Here is a 14,789-nt window from a genome sequence, read left to right on the forward strand (position 1 = left end):
TTTCAAATTCTTCACCTTAAATATGAATTTGAAATTTTGCTTGTGGAGCTGTTTAGCATATGGATAATATATGAAATCAGCTGGTTTTGAGCTTATACTTCCATTTCATTGTTCTTCTCTGACATCAGTGTATCAGACTTGCAGAAGAGTACACTGTGACAATATGTTTAGGTTTAAACAATTACATATAATTAGAGTGGTAAATGTCATGATCTACAAGTGTTAGTGAAATATGGTTTTAATTATTACTTTGCTTTGTGTCATATTTCATCCCTTGAAGCCAGCAGTACCCTCAAGATGCTTTAGCCCATTTATGGAACTTCTCCACTCCCTACTAATTACCTGTAATTAATACCTTGCTAAAAAGTTGGAATTGCTTAGTCTTGTCCTGGTATCATTCATTACCCATATATTATATTAGTAGAAAATAATTTATGTTCTACCAGAAATTTTTCCTTTAGAACAAAACAAAGAATAGAAATATTTTCTACTTAATTTACAAATATTCCAAAGTGTCTTTTTGAAAACTCTATTTTGTTTAGTATTTTGAAGTAAGTTTTTCTTTTTAAGTTACTCTGTCTTCTTGTGTCTGTTTTGTTTTGTTACTCAAAGTGCTTTAAAACACCTAAATTACTTTTCTTTCTAAGTGGACTGTGTAAAATAATCTTATGTTTGATTACAGTTATGACAAACCAAAATCACATAAATTACTGATTTAAATAATATAAAAGTGATAACTGTGATTTTCTAAGACATCTGTGTGTATTAGTGATAAATTCAGGTATATAATGCTGATGAATTTCTTGAATTTCACTGATGCATTATAAAACAAGAATAGAATCTAAAATTTTTCTTCATCTTTTTAATTAAACTTCTTAAGGAAATGAAAAGAAAAGGCAAGTTGTATTACAGCACTCTCTTCTTTAACCCACTTAGGCTTTTGCATTCTTGACAATTTTGAATTCTTGCATCTCGGAGAAGACTCTGAAATACTGAGCACAGTACCTGACCTGTCATTTTATTCAAAATGCAAATTTGTAGACACACGGTTGAATTTGACAGAGTGGAAAGGTTATTTCAGCTTTTTAGAGGAAAGCTTATGCATTGCAGAGCTAATTGTTGTTCTTTGAGGAGTTAACCAGCATCTTGTGTGAGGTTACTGAAGCTGATGACAGCCTACTTGCGTAATGTGATATTTCACTGAAGCTTGTACTAAAGGCTCTTTAAGGAAGCTGAACACATTTGGGATAAGAACAAGGACTCACCAGAGAGAGTATTTGTTAGAATATAACGAGGTAAAGTACATGTCCAGTTTTCAGAGCACTAAATTACCAGTGGAGTTTTGTGAAGATCTGTGCTTGGCCCTGTGCAGTTCAATTTGTTCATAAATAATTTGAACAGGAGGTGGAGATACCCATTTTTTCTGGGTGGTAGAGATAAGGACTATCTAAGAAGGTTTGTAGAAGGATGTTATGATAAAATTGGTAGGTAAATAAAGGAGGGCAAAAGGGTTGATCAAAGTTTTGAAGTACCTTCCACACATGAAATGACTGAGTAGATGGTGATCTCTTTACCCATGCAAAGAGATTAGATGTGGTGGAGCATTTTGAAGAGCTGGGAAGATGGTTTTGCACTCCCTTTTCTGTCAGAACAACAGAGTATGTGATGAAAAGAGTGATGGATCAGATGCTTCCTGGTGCCAGCGCTAACAAAAATACTGCTATTCAAAAAGTAATTGGGGGAATTCAGGATTTCTGTAATTCACTGATGACTGTTAAAGCAGTTGCTTCTGGTTCGATGTGTCCCTCAGGGACTTCTTAAGTTAGGGATTTCCTAAGCCAAGATAATAGCTTTATGTGAGGCCAAGCGTGTAGTCTGGGAAAGTATGATGATGTGATTGCCTTGTTCTTATTTACTTGTCCTTGACTATCCACTGTTAGTCTCTCCTGGTGACTGAATATGGGGCTGCCCAGCCTGTGGTCTAATCAAATACATCCGTTTTTATGAAAGACTCTATCTGAAATTATCCTTCTTTGTTAGATGTAATTCATGTTTTGGGGTGGACCAGTAATTTAGCAATATGAAAATAGACTAGAACTTTTTTCTCTTAATCAGGCCAATTTATCTTGAGGTAGTCCTGTCTGATAAGCTCCCAGTTCCTGCTTTTGTAGCTACCTCTGTTGTGGCTCGTGAGATTCTGCACTGTAATCAGTTTTCCATTAACAGATTCTTATAATCACTAACTGTAAGAAGCCTAACTGCTTGGGCTGCTGAGAGAAGAATGCCTCTTCTAGATGACTAAAAAGCAGACAAACTTTTTTGGGGTTTTTGTTGATTTTTTTTTTTTTTTTTTTTTTTTAATCTGAAAGGCTGATGGAACAGTGTTAAACTTTGCTATTTTGTGTGCACATAACCGGAGAAAAATATGGAGAGAAACATGCACGGAAAAACAGAGATTTTTAGTTACCATCATCCTTTTTTGACGCTGCAAAAACCAAAGGACAAGGCATTTGAAGAATCGTGCTTCTACAATTTGTCAACTTTGTCATTAGAAGGTTGATGATTTCTTTTGGAGACCCCTCAACACAATAAAAAAAATTATACATGTAACTTCTCATTAATTGAGTTAACAACATAAAGGTGTAGCAAGATATTGCAGCACTTCATTGACTTAATTTGTGGTTGTAAAGTGTTTATTTACTTCTGTAACGCTTTGTTGGATAGCTAGAATTTGGCATAAGCTTCTTGGAAGGGTTTTACTTCTGATCCCTCCTCAACCTATCTACCTAATACGGCATGTGTTATTCTGGAAAGGACTTTTGAGATGTAAGTTTTAATAAATGAAAGAAAATCTGTTATTGCTTAGAAGTATGATTTCTTTAAGACTAATTAAGTATATTTTTTCTATTTTAATTTCTACAGTGTACCGACTATGACCTGGATTATGGAACTGAATGTTTGCATCTGGCTCTGAAATACTGTAAAACAAATGCCAAACTTGTTGAAGGAACAGCTGACCTCTGGAAGGTAAAGGCAATAATAATCTATATTTTTATGTATCTTAAAAAATTAATAAAATTCACATATTGCCATAAAAAACTCAGATATATTTTCAATTGTAATAGTTATGCTTTTCTCTTCCAAATTTCAGAATTGTTTTTGGACTATCAATGAGGTTTTTTAGAGCTCATTGTTGTAGACAGACTTGGACAGATGTTATCTGAGATTGTCAATGAAGTCAGTGTTTATCTGAAGGTAGGAAAACCAACTAGGTACTTGACTAACTTGAGAATCTGTACAACTATAAATCCATAATCTCTAAAACAAAGAACATTCTTTTATGAGATGATCTTTCTCCTGCCATTCCTATATATTTTGTGTATATTCCTCCGCTTTTCCTATGAGGACATCCGTTTTTCTCTGATGCCAAATACTTGGCTAACAACAGTTTGATTTTTGGAGCAGTTCATTCCATTTAGTAATGCTGTAGCATTTAAGACCCCTTCAAACAGTCTTTTAAATTTTTTAAACATCATTCACTTTGTCTGCAGGTTCCTGATGACTGACAAAGCAGGTGTGTATACAGGTGCCAAAGGATACATCCTACTACTTTAAAGTATCCCATTTCATTGTTTTGGATGGTGGGACATTATTCTTTCTCAGAAGCTGTTGTGTCATGCAATTTTTAAGTGTTGTGTGGTGGTTTTTTTTTTTTTTTTTTTTTTTTTTTTTTTTTATTCATTTCCACATGGAAGGAGCTGGAAGCAGCTCAAATCACTCCATCTGTCTTTGACAGTAAATTTCCTCCAACAGGACATAATTTCTAATAATATGACAGTAAATCTTATGCAGAAAGGTAATTTCCTGAATCTGCAGTGCAAATTTCCTGTGCAATTTAGCACCAGAATTTACTTATGCGTTGGTTGCATATAGCAAATTCTTTCAATACCTTTCCAGGGACATAGTCTTTCTGAAACACTATACTGTCTGTTTTCCTATTCAGTCTTCTGTGGGACAGATTATGTCATGCATACTTGCATTACATCACTTCTTGGATGATTCCATTGTTCTCATTGCAAAGCATGGTATTTATGTGAAGGGTAACAAAATACACTCATAAGGTTCATTTAGTTCTTTATAATGTTTATTTAGTTTTTTATTATCTGTAGATACTACTGATGCCCAGCAAATGAAATGCAGTCTTTTGACCTAGAATGATGGAATAATTAAGTCTGAAGGAAATACCTACATGTCATCTGGTCCAACACCTTGCTGAAAGTGGAGCCAGGTTAGTTAGATTAGGATGTGCAGGGCCTTGGCCAGTTGAATTTTCAATATCCCCCAGAATGGAGATTTCACAGTTAAGAGGGAGAAAAAAAACTGCACAACTGCAGCCACAAGAGAGGAGTGGTAATATGAGGGAGAAACTGCAGACTCCAAGGTTAGTGCAGAAGGAGGACAGGAGGTGCTCCAGGCACCAGAGCAGAGATTCCCCTGCAGTCCATGGTGCAGATCATGATGAGGCCGGCTGAGCTGTCCCCCTGCAGCCATGGAGGTCCACGGTGGAGCAGAGATCTATCTGCAGCCCAGGTAGGACCCCAGGGGAGCAGGTGGATGCCCAACGGAGGCTGTGACCCCATGGGAACCCATGCTGCAGCAGGCTCCTGGCAGGACCTGTGGCCCCATGGAGAGAGGAGCCCACGCTGGAGCAGGTTTGCTGGCAGGACGTGTGACCCCGTGGGGGACCCAGGCTGGAGCACAGTCTGTTCCTGAAGGGCTGCACTCCGTGGGAGGGACCCACACTGGAGCAGTTTGTGAAGAACTGCAGCCCGTGGGAAGGACTCACATTGGGGAAGTTTGTGGAGAGCTGTCTGCTGTGGGAGGGACCCCACACGGGAGCAGGGGAAGAGTGTGAGGAGTCCTGCACTGAGGAGGAAGGAGCAGCAGAGACAGCGTGGGATGAACTGACCACAACCCCCGTTCCCTGTCCTGCTGCACCGCTTCGAGAGGGAGGTAGAGAAATTGGGAATGAAGTTGAGCCCAGGAAGAAGGGAAGGGGAGAGGTGGGGGGAAGTTGTTTTAAGATTTGGTTTTATTTCTCATTACCCTGCTCTGATTTTGATTGGCAATAAATTAAACCAAGTTCCCCAAGTTGAGTCTGTTTTGCCTGTGACAGTAATTGGTGAGTGATCTCCCTGAACTTACCTCGACTCACAAGCCTTTCATTACATTTTATCCCCTCTGTCCAGCTGAGGAGGGGAGAGACAGAGCCAAGGTCAACCCACCACAGAGTCTCAGTGTTGACAATATTGTGCAACATGTGACAGTAGCAACAGCACCCATTTATGTGCAGATACTGTGCTGCAGGCGGTGCAGAGCAGTGAATATGCCATATATAGTATACACAAAGATGCTGGTGCCATATCATTAAAGTACCCATCACTTCCACATCTTATTCCCTGTCTTATTTTGTAGATGAATGTCGTTGGTGTCTTCTGTGGCTTATGAAGACGTTCAAAGGCATAAAAATGATGGGATCCGCAAACCAGTAAATCGTTTCTGTAGCGAATACTCAGAGGCTACACAGGAAGCTGGCTCTGTCCTGCCTGGGTAGCACTGTGCTATTAGTCACACCATGTTTGGCAGGTGACTTGGAGCAGTAACATTAAAGAACATTTGTGCTCGGTCTGTGCAGTTTGATGAAGTGCAGAAGTCTGCCAGTTTTCCTGTGATACTTGCCTACAAAATGGTTAGGACCTATTTCTATTTGTTACTGATTACCTTTTGGAAGCAGAATTGTCTTTCCTTAGCTGTCATAGTAATGTAATTTCTACCATGTGTGGAGTTTGTTTGTTTTTCTGTAAGGCTTTTCAGTGCTGAGATAAATTAGATTTCATATGCCAAGAACTGAAGTGCTCCCAATGGCCCCAGTTTGTTGTTTGTTTGTTTGTTTTTCAACAAGATGCAGAAAGATATTCCTTCCAGATAAACAAGAAATGAAATAAGTAATCATTGTTCAGTTGAGGTTTCAGAGGGTGTGGAACAGAAAAACTGCAGCCAATTAACAGGTGGGGAACAGTTTCTGAAGTCCAGATATCACAAACTGCTTTTATCCTATATGGACCTGAACCTTTCAAGAGCAGACCTGGTATTTGTAAGAGTTTGGTTTATTTATTAGGTGCACAAGATCTATAACAATAAATGACTCAAAGCTGTGCAAAAAGTTTACCTGTGTGTGCATATATATTGTTTTATTGAGTTAACTCTTAATTATTCTACCTAAGCACTGTCTACTTAGAGTGCATTAGAAAAAGTAACCCTTCAAAGTCACTTACCATTGGAACTAAAGCAAGAGAGGGTTTGTTTACTTTCTGGTAAGAAATTACAAAATTAAAATCATTCTTTGTAGTGACAATAACCAGGCAGGAATATTCAAATTACTTTAGTGTCATAAATATTTATAAGTTCTATTATAAATGTAGTTTTAATGTAACTATTTATAATCTATTTAGGATCAGGACGGCAAAAAAAGAAAACAGAATGACACTATCAACACCGCCTTTTCAGTTGGTCTGTGCTTGATGCCTTTTAAACAAAATGACCTTAAATGTTCTGGGGCAACAGCCTCTTAAATAAAGTATGAAATAGTGTAACAGAATATAATTGTTGGAGTGTAATATATATGTATGTGTATAATGCAAGTGAAAACTGCATTGTAAGAACACTTTAGAAAGATCGGTGTGCATTTAAAGACTTAATGCTGATACTGTGAAAAATCCTCACCACTCAAAAAATTACTTGCTCTTGTCTGACTCAGAATTTCAGAAGTAATTTTAAAGCTCCAGTCTTAATGTTTCATTTTTCTGTGCTGTTTTCTTTAAGACTGGGTCTACTTTGTAAAGTAACTTATTTTTAAAAACAGACTGTTTAGAAATACTTTTGCACCTTGGAGGGATTGTGAACCTTGGAGTATGTGAGACCACTTTTGACAGAGTTTAGGTAGTCTTATTTCTTGAAAGGCTTTTAAATGCTAATCTCGTACAGGTTTAGTGAAAGGTCAGTATAAAAGCCCTCTAGAAACAGGTAGTTAGAAAGAAACCTCACAACAAAATTCCTCACACAATAATTCAAGACATTGATTCTTCCCAACAGTATGTAAACTCAAGATACCTACAATTTCTCAGGCTAAGTTCATTCCCTCGTTGCTTCTCCTGCAGGACAAGCTGTGGGGAAAGTAAGTTACTTTTTAATTTCAAAATAATGTAATTCCTTGGAGAAATTATGAGTAACGAGAAAGGTGATATCATTCATCTGTTTCTGGCTACAATACACAGCTTAATGTATGAGATGGAAAGGAAAGTGGTTACAAGAACCCTCATGTTAAAATCAAGTAATTGGTTACTTGGATACTAAAATGCTGATACCTGCAATTGTATGCTTCTACTGTAAGATTTACTTTGCAGCACTAGAGCTTTTGGAATCCTATTAGTGCATTTCAAAAATAAAGAAAAAGCTTATTCAGACTCTAGAGCAACAAATGCAGAAAAGTCAGTATTATTTTATTTAACATAAGAGGAATTTACAGTAAAAACAACAAGTATTTAGAAGTTATTCTTGTGTCAGTTCATGTCACTGCATGTCATTGCAAAGACATTGCTAGCAAAGATTGTTAGTATCTTGGTTAGCTGCTATTTTTAGTTTTCTGTTATTTTGTTTACAAAGCCTAATACTGTGTTTGTCAACTGCTACAAACTGCTACAAAGGCAGATATGAAAGGTGTTTTTCGCTAGTACCAAGTAAATATTCAGCATCTTATTGTCCACCTAACTTGATCTGATGAATCTACCTTAATCTGATTAATGTCTTCAAGAAGATCTTGATGGTGTTTAATCCTCCGAAAGCTCACAGAAAGCCTGCTATAGTCTCACTGACTCCTACTGATGGATTAAACTCTCATTAACAGTAATAGACTTGCACTACTGAAAAATTACACCTATATTAGCAAAAGAAATAATGAGGCTTCTCCCTGGCTATCATTTTTATGATCACAAGTCCTATAAAAATCAATCTATTTCACAATAAAATTATAGAGTAGAAATACAGCTTTTTAAGGAATCACGAAAATGGATATGTGAAAATAGATACAATATAATGTTTTAATGATTGTTCAAGGGGTTAAAAATAGTTTTAGGTTTCAAATGAGTTCTAATCAGAACTAAGCATTTAAAAAAGGTTTCTCTTGAGTCCCCAGTAATTTCTGCAACTTCTGTTCTCATGACTTGCCAGGGATATTTTACCAGAATTAAGAAATTGACAATGTCATTTGTTTATGGTATTTCAAATGTAAAGAATTGCCTTCAGGGCATTGTTTTATTGGTTTTACATTCCTTCCTGCTGTGTTAAACCTAATGAGACTTGTTTGTCCTTTAGGTGACCTACAAGCGGGATCTGTATGCAGCTGAATCGATTATTAAGGGTATGTGTTCGTCCTTGTGGCTGTCACTTTGCATATTCCTGAGCCTGATTAAGAATCTTGTGTGCTGTAGTTTTAAATGTCTTTAAGAAAAGTTTTATGAAGAATAAAATGTGCTTAGGTAAGTTGTTCTAGCTTGTTCACTGGAATACTTAAATTATGCATTATTTACCTTTATTTACTTCTCTTAGAAAAGAGAGCGTTGTAAAAAGCTGTGTATATTGCAGAGTCAAAGAGAAATTAATTTTGAATGCCTTTATAAGGAATAAACAATATTTTTCTTTCATTTCCAGCTCAATTCTGAATGTGTTCCATCTTTCTAATCTAAGTAGGAGACTGAAAATTAAATATTAACTCTTTAGGGCTCTTCACTCTTTTACATACAGAAACTTGTTTACCTAAATTGATATAGCAACTATATGATATTGAGGTATTCTGTTAATTTATAAATACTATATTAAACTGATTTTTAACCTTTTCCTGTACTGGGAACAGTGTTTTTGCAGCAGTTTAACATAAAAAAAAAACAGATTTACTCTTTATCTAGATTGACTCATTCTAAAAAAATGTAGAAAGGAAGAACTCTTAAGTACTGTATAATGAGCACACTGATAGTTATTGTAAACTGATAGGCACTGAGAACTGAGGGATAAAAGCCCAGAAACTGATGAAGAGAAAGGAACTTCCCTTTGGATTAAGAATGTCTTCCCAGAGAAAAGAGTGTGGTTCTTATTTAAAAAAAACAGAGCAAACCCCATGTACTGTTAGGGCATGGTAAGTGACTGGTTGTTCACTTTGGTGGCTGATGTGTTATTGCAATATCCAGTATTGGTTTAGCTTCTGATTTGGGTAAATTAGGCCATGCCGAGATCAGTTCTGTCGCTGTAGACAAGCTAGAAAGCTTCAACAGAGCTCAGGTATCACTGTGGCATTCTGTATGCCACTTCTTTAGATCTCCAGGAATGCAGCAAGTTTGAAGTTTCTGGTTCTTACAGTAGGCAAATATTGCATATTAAACGTGCTGCAAGAACCACCTGACTGGATTTTTCAGGCATGTATGGAGGAGATAGGGCTGGGAAGCCTTGGAAATCCTGCTTTTGACAGGGAATGAGCTCTCATCTCCATAGCTGGAGGCCTGGAATTTTTGAAAATCAAGTTTTGCATAGGATTCTTAAAGGTTCCACACTCCTCTAGCTTTCAAGATTAGGATTTCCAAACGTATTAAAGACAAGAAGGTGGCTTGGAGTAGGTGGCATGAATTTACAAAGGGGAAATTGTGCCTGGCCAACCTGATAACCATCTTCAGTGAAATGACTGGCTTGGTAAAGGAGGGGAGAGCAGTGGATATGATTTGCCTTGATTTCAGCAAGGCTTTTGACACTATCTCCCATGACATTCTCCCCGATAAACTGATGAAGTACAGAATAGAATGGTGGACAGTGAGGTGGGTTGAAAACTGGGCTATGGTAGGCAGGGCATTGCCAGCAGGTTGAGGGAGGTGCTCAGCACTGGGGAGGTCACATTTGGAGTGTTGGGTCTACTTCTGGACTGTCCTGTACAGCACAGATATGATCATACCAGAGAGACTCAGGTGAAGGGCCATGATGATGATTAAGGTAGTGGAGCATCTGTCATACGAGGAGTTGGTGTGGGAATTTGGACTGTTATTCCTGGAGAAGGCTCAAAGGGATCTTAGCAATATGTATAAATGCCAAATGGAGCAAACTGAAGTAGATGGAGCCAGACTCTTCCTCAGTGATGTTCAGCAAAAGAGAACAGGCAGTGGACACAAACTGAAACACAGAACATTCCATTTCTACATCTGGAAAGCCTGGAAATTCCGAAGATTCTCAGATTTTTTTATTACAAAGCTGTGAGGTTGGAAGGGAGACTATCTATCCTTGATTTTCTAGAAATGATTCGTTCAGCTGCGATTGACAATATGAGCATCTCTTGGCTCATAAATGCCATTTTTCATCAGCTTTTTTGAGCTACTGAAAATAATATTTCATCTCAGAAATTACTTTGGGTAATATTTTCAAACCAGTTTTTTTAGCTTATTTATGCTACTAGGAAGCTTTGAAAATGGGGTTGTGATCTGACTTAAACTGGAAAAACATTTTCAAAATTTGCAGTTTCTCCATTTAGTCCACTTATTTTTTGATAGCTGTGGGATATTTACAAACTTAATCCAAACAGAATTCTTCCTACCATCAGGAGATTTTCAGAAATAAAGTCTAGATAAGTTTTTGGTTTGCCTAGTGATTATCGAAGCATTTTTTTGAAATTCTACTGCTCTTGGAAAAGTAAGTAGTAGTTTGCATTTAATTTTAAGTGATCTTTCCTTGGATAAAATGATTCAGTTTGCATATAAATCTTAAAAGCTCAAATATTGTTATTATGGTTGCCATATGAGCAAAATGGCTCATAAGACAAAAATAGTTAATTGAATAAATCAGTATGCATAAGATGGATTTCATGGTACACTATAACGTAACATTAAGCAATGATTTTATCTCCTTTATGAATAGGAATTGGAACTAATAGTTTACCTTGAATGACAGATGAATGGAAAAAGGGAAGCTTCCAACCTTTGAGAAGTGCAAAACTATAAAAAAATCAAGTTGTTTTTTTCCGGTCTAAATATAGATCCCATTACATTGTTCTCGCTGAATTCCTAATTCTAACAGAGTATATGCATGTTTTTACAGGATGGAAAATTATCTGTACTTTTAAGTATTATCTATATAGCAGAGACTGTAGAGGAAAAAATCCCTCTGGTAGTAACATTACTTAGGAAATGTAGAAGTCAGATTCAGTGGCTGGGATGTGCTGTTTTGTTACAACGTTTGTAAATATTTGCTGGAACAAGAATTGTTGCACTTCTGTCAGTGAAGCTTGCTGAAGCCAGTAATGACAGCATAAAAGGGTGTAAATGCCATGAGTCAGCTTGATGAGTGGGCTATTTTGGTCGAATCTTGAGAAAAAGATTCAATATTCAACTTGGAAAAAGTCTCAGTAAACTTGTAGTTCTGTGTAAACTTTGATCTTCTTTTCCTTTTTCGTGTGTATTTTTCGTATTTATTTACCACGTATGTTCTTAATATTTAATGGCAATTTTTCAGTCATTACTGTATCAAGTAGATCCACTTTAATTTCCATTTTCCTTGAGCTTAACTGCAGACTGTACTTATTTTTTCAATACAAAGGCCAATTTGTTGAACTGTATCATTCAGTATTAGTCAAATGTTTAAGAATTATTTAGTTCAGAGGACCTTCGGGATGTAATGAGGATGTGTAAACTTTAAAGAAAAATTAAAAGTTCTTCCTCATCTTGCGGTTTATTTTATCCTTTACTAGAGATGGTCTTCTGTAGTGGGCAAGGAGAAAGCCGGATGGACAACTTATGTGAAATATGTTGAGTCATGTATCTAGAGGAGACAGCACCCTACTCCTGTCACTCATCCTGTCACTCAGCTGTCCAGTTTGGTTATGCTCCTTCCCCACATATCGCCGTCATTACAGGGCAGCTCTTTGGAAGGTGGGAACTGAGTCCTCACGCTTCTTGTGGGCAAATCAGAAACGAATACAGTGTGAAAAAATGGTTTCTCTCCTGCTGCCCTCTCATCCCTATAAAGGTGACTCCTTGTATTATTTTAATCAGTGCTATCCTTTCTTCTTTGGAGTTTATTTGAAAGAAAAACAAGTAGTATTTTGAAGTGTTCCGCTTAAAAAATTTTTATAGCAGTTTATGCTAATTTTATGTAACACATGCACACTATTTCATGCAAAAGATTATAAACCTGAAACAATACTGCAGCTTTCATGCAAATTAATTTCAATGTTCCTGTGTATATGAGGGTTTCATTAATAACATAAATCATTAAAGATGGTTACTTATAATTTATTTTAAAAACAAAATCCATTCCAAGCAGTTTTTTCTAAATCTGATTGAGTAGAAAATGGGGATGCCACTTATTTAAATGGAGGGAACATTCACTAAGTTTCTTTTCATAACTGGAGCAAAAATGCTGTATTAGTCATTCTCTACGTACCATTCATAGATACATATTATACATGTGTATTTCACCATGTCGTAAAATTTTTTGTTTTCACTAAACCAAGTGCAATTTTCTCCAGCCGTTGGTTATGGTAAATATTTACGTAGTTTGAAGTAAAAATGAAGATTTGCATGGTTGTAAATCGGGCCTTACTTGATCCCTTACTTGATCTTTATTTATCTAATGTTCTGTTACTATGGCAACACGCAAAATACCTGCTTCAGTAACCACGATAGTCTTTTATTGTGCCTGGTCTGTATGGAAAACTGTATCTTAAGTTCCTTGAAGTTTAGATTTGCTTTTTGTTGCATTGCATGATTTCAGGAAGGGAAAGCCTTACATATTCTTCATTCCTTATGCAAGCAGTGTAATAAGAGCCCTCCATAGCAATTTAGGACACCTCATAAAAGATTTATCTTACATAATTAATTATCTTTAATGAGGTTTTGAATAGACACTGTTAGCACTCCAAGTCTGTGGTTTGAGAGTTGTGCCTTATCTATTCTGTGCCCTTCAAAAGGCTTCAAATGCCAGATCCTCACATTGATATAACATGACTTATTTTTTAGTGGACCATTGAGCCATGTGAATTAATATTAGGTAAGTATTTTAGTCACAGTTTGTGCCACACTTAAAGGAAAGTATATTTAAGGGAAGTGTATTTTTTTTGACCTACTGAGCATCACCCTGTTGTACCCCCTTGTTGCATCATTCAGTCTCATGGTTGCTAGTTTTACACAAGTAGTCTTAATAGCAATATCCCTGTGTTGTGCTGTGCCTATGGGAAACCTTCAAGTGCACATCATCTTCTAGAATGGCAACCATCGTACAAGCCAAGGCAGGCTCAGTTAGGCCTTTCCTACAAGCCGAATGATTGACTGGATCACAGTGTCTGCTTTTCTCAAGAATTCACAGCCTACTACGTGGTTCATATTCATATAGCAATATGAAGTGCTCCTACCTGTCATTACCCTTCTGTGTTTTCTCCTACAACTTGGGTAGCTCTTTGCTGTGTGGTAGCTACTCATTGCTCGTTATGAGCTTCTGTGTTACGGACCAGCTGGTGTCGTGGAAGTGTGTCACAGAGACTGATGGAGGAGCAATCCCTGCAAGAAAGTGGCAGTTTCCATATGATGTTTCTTGTGATGGTTTGAGTGACAGTCTCTGGAGAGAAGGACCTTCTGCTGATGCTGATTGGTCTGGCAATACAAACCTGGCTAGCAGGAGTCCCCCCTGTGCCAATACGCTATTCATGGCTCACGTGAGACCCACATGCTTGTGAATTTTCACATACTGTTCTGCCATAGAGGTGTCCTCAGGGACAGGTTCTCTGGATATCTACCTCCTCTTTTTCCTTCCCTTCCCTTTTCCTTTTCCTTTTTTAGGTTGATAATGAGATGCCAGAAACTTCAGAAAGGCAGGTTTATGGCAGGAATACGTGCCTTCCCATGTGGAATTTACTGTGTTTTGCCTTGTTAAAACTCATTTTACTTATGCTTGGCACTGGCTGCTGGGTTGTCTGTAACGTTGCTGAGCACAGCAACCAACAGTCTCTCCTACCTATATGGAGAAGAGGGTACTCTTCCTGACACTACATATCACTTTAGGTATAAATGGTGTTACCTCTGGGATGGTGGTCTACACGATGGTTCTTTGTGTTAAATTGTTGAAGAGGATGCAGGACTGAGATGCAGCATTATGCACTAGATAGTACAGTCCCGTATCGCACACTTGGGTGGATTCAGACTTCAGGTTTAAGCCGCGTAGGTGCCTGAAGAAGTCCCACATGACACTGTAAGGCTGGGTTGCAAGGTCCCAGCTCTTGGCGTGCCACCTTGCATGCTGCCAAGACCCTCTGGAGATGTCCCAGGAGCTAAATGTGCAGGCTGGGAGGGTGTAGGGTACCAAGGACACTGGCCTCACACCAGCTCCTCAGTACTGTTCAAGTCTTCACAACTGATTTCTTTATTATTAAGTGATCCAATGCACATTTTATGACTGGATGAATTATACGGGATGCACATTTTATCACTGGATTAATTCAGAAGTGATGAAGAACATTTGAGTATACATACTTAATTTCATGACTACGGTTCCAAATTTCATGTCATCTACAGTTCTATTTATTAGTGACTGAAACTTGGTTTCCTTCAACTTCAGAGAATGACAGTTATCTTTTCTGTTGACCTGTTCATTCTATTTAGAAAATCAATTTAAGCTATATTAAAAATATTTGTTTTGATGAGAATTATTCA

General features: G+C 37.4%; 1 protein-coding gene across 5 annotated transcripts in view; it reads left to right on the forward strand.

The window, feature by feature from the left end:
• Nucleotides 1–14,789, forward strand: part of CRPPA (CDP-L-ribitol pyrophosphorylase A) — a 119,900-nt gene that overhangs the window by 37,329 nt on the left and 67,782 nt on the right. For all 5 annotated transcript variants that reach the window (XM_065832310.2, XM_071805084.1, XM_071805083.1 and 2 more), the window contains exons 4-5: nucleotides 2,923–3,027; nucleotides 8,431–8,476. In XM_065832310.2, coding sequence (XP_065688382.1) covers nucleotides 2,923–3,027; nucleotides 8,431–8,476 — 151 coding nt within the window. The remainder of the gene's footprint in view (nucleotides 1–2,922; nucleotides 3,028–8,430; nucleotides 8,477–14,789) is intronic.

The sequence above is a fragment of the Patagioenas fasciata genome, chromosome 2 (genome assembly GCF_037038585.1).
Source record: "Patagioenas fasciata isolate bPatFas1 chromosome 2, bPatFas1.hap1, whole genome shotgun sequence".
NCBI classification, from domain to species: Eukaryota; Metazoa; Chordata; class Aves; order Columbiformes; family Columbidae; genus Patagioenas; species Patagioenas fasciata.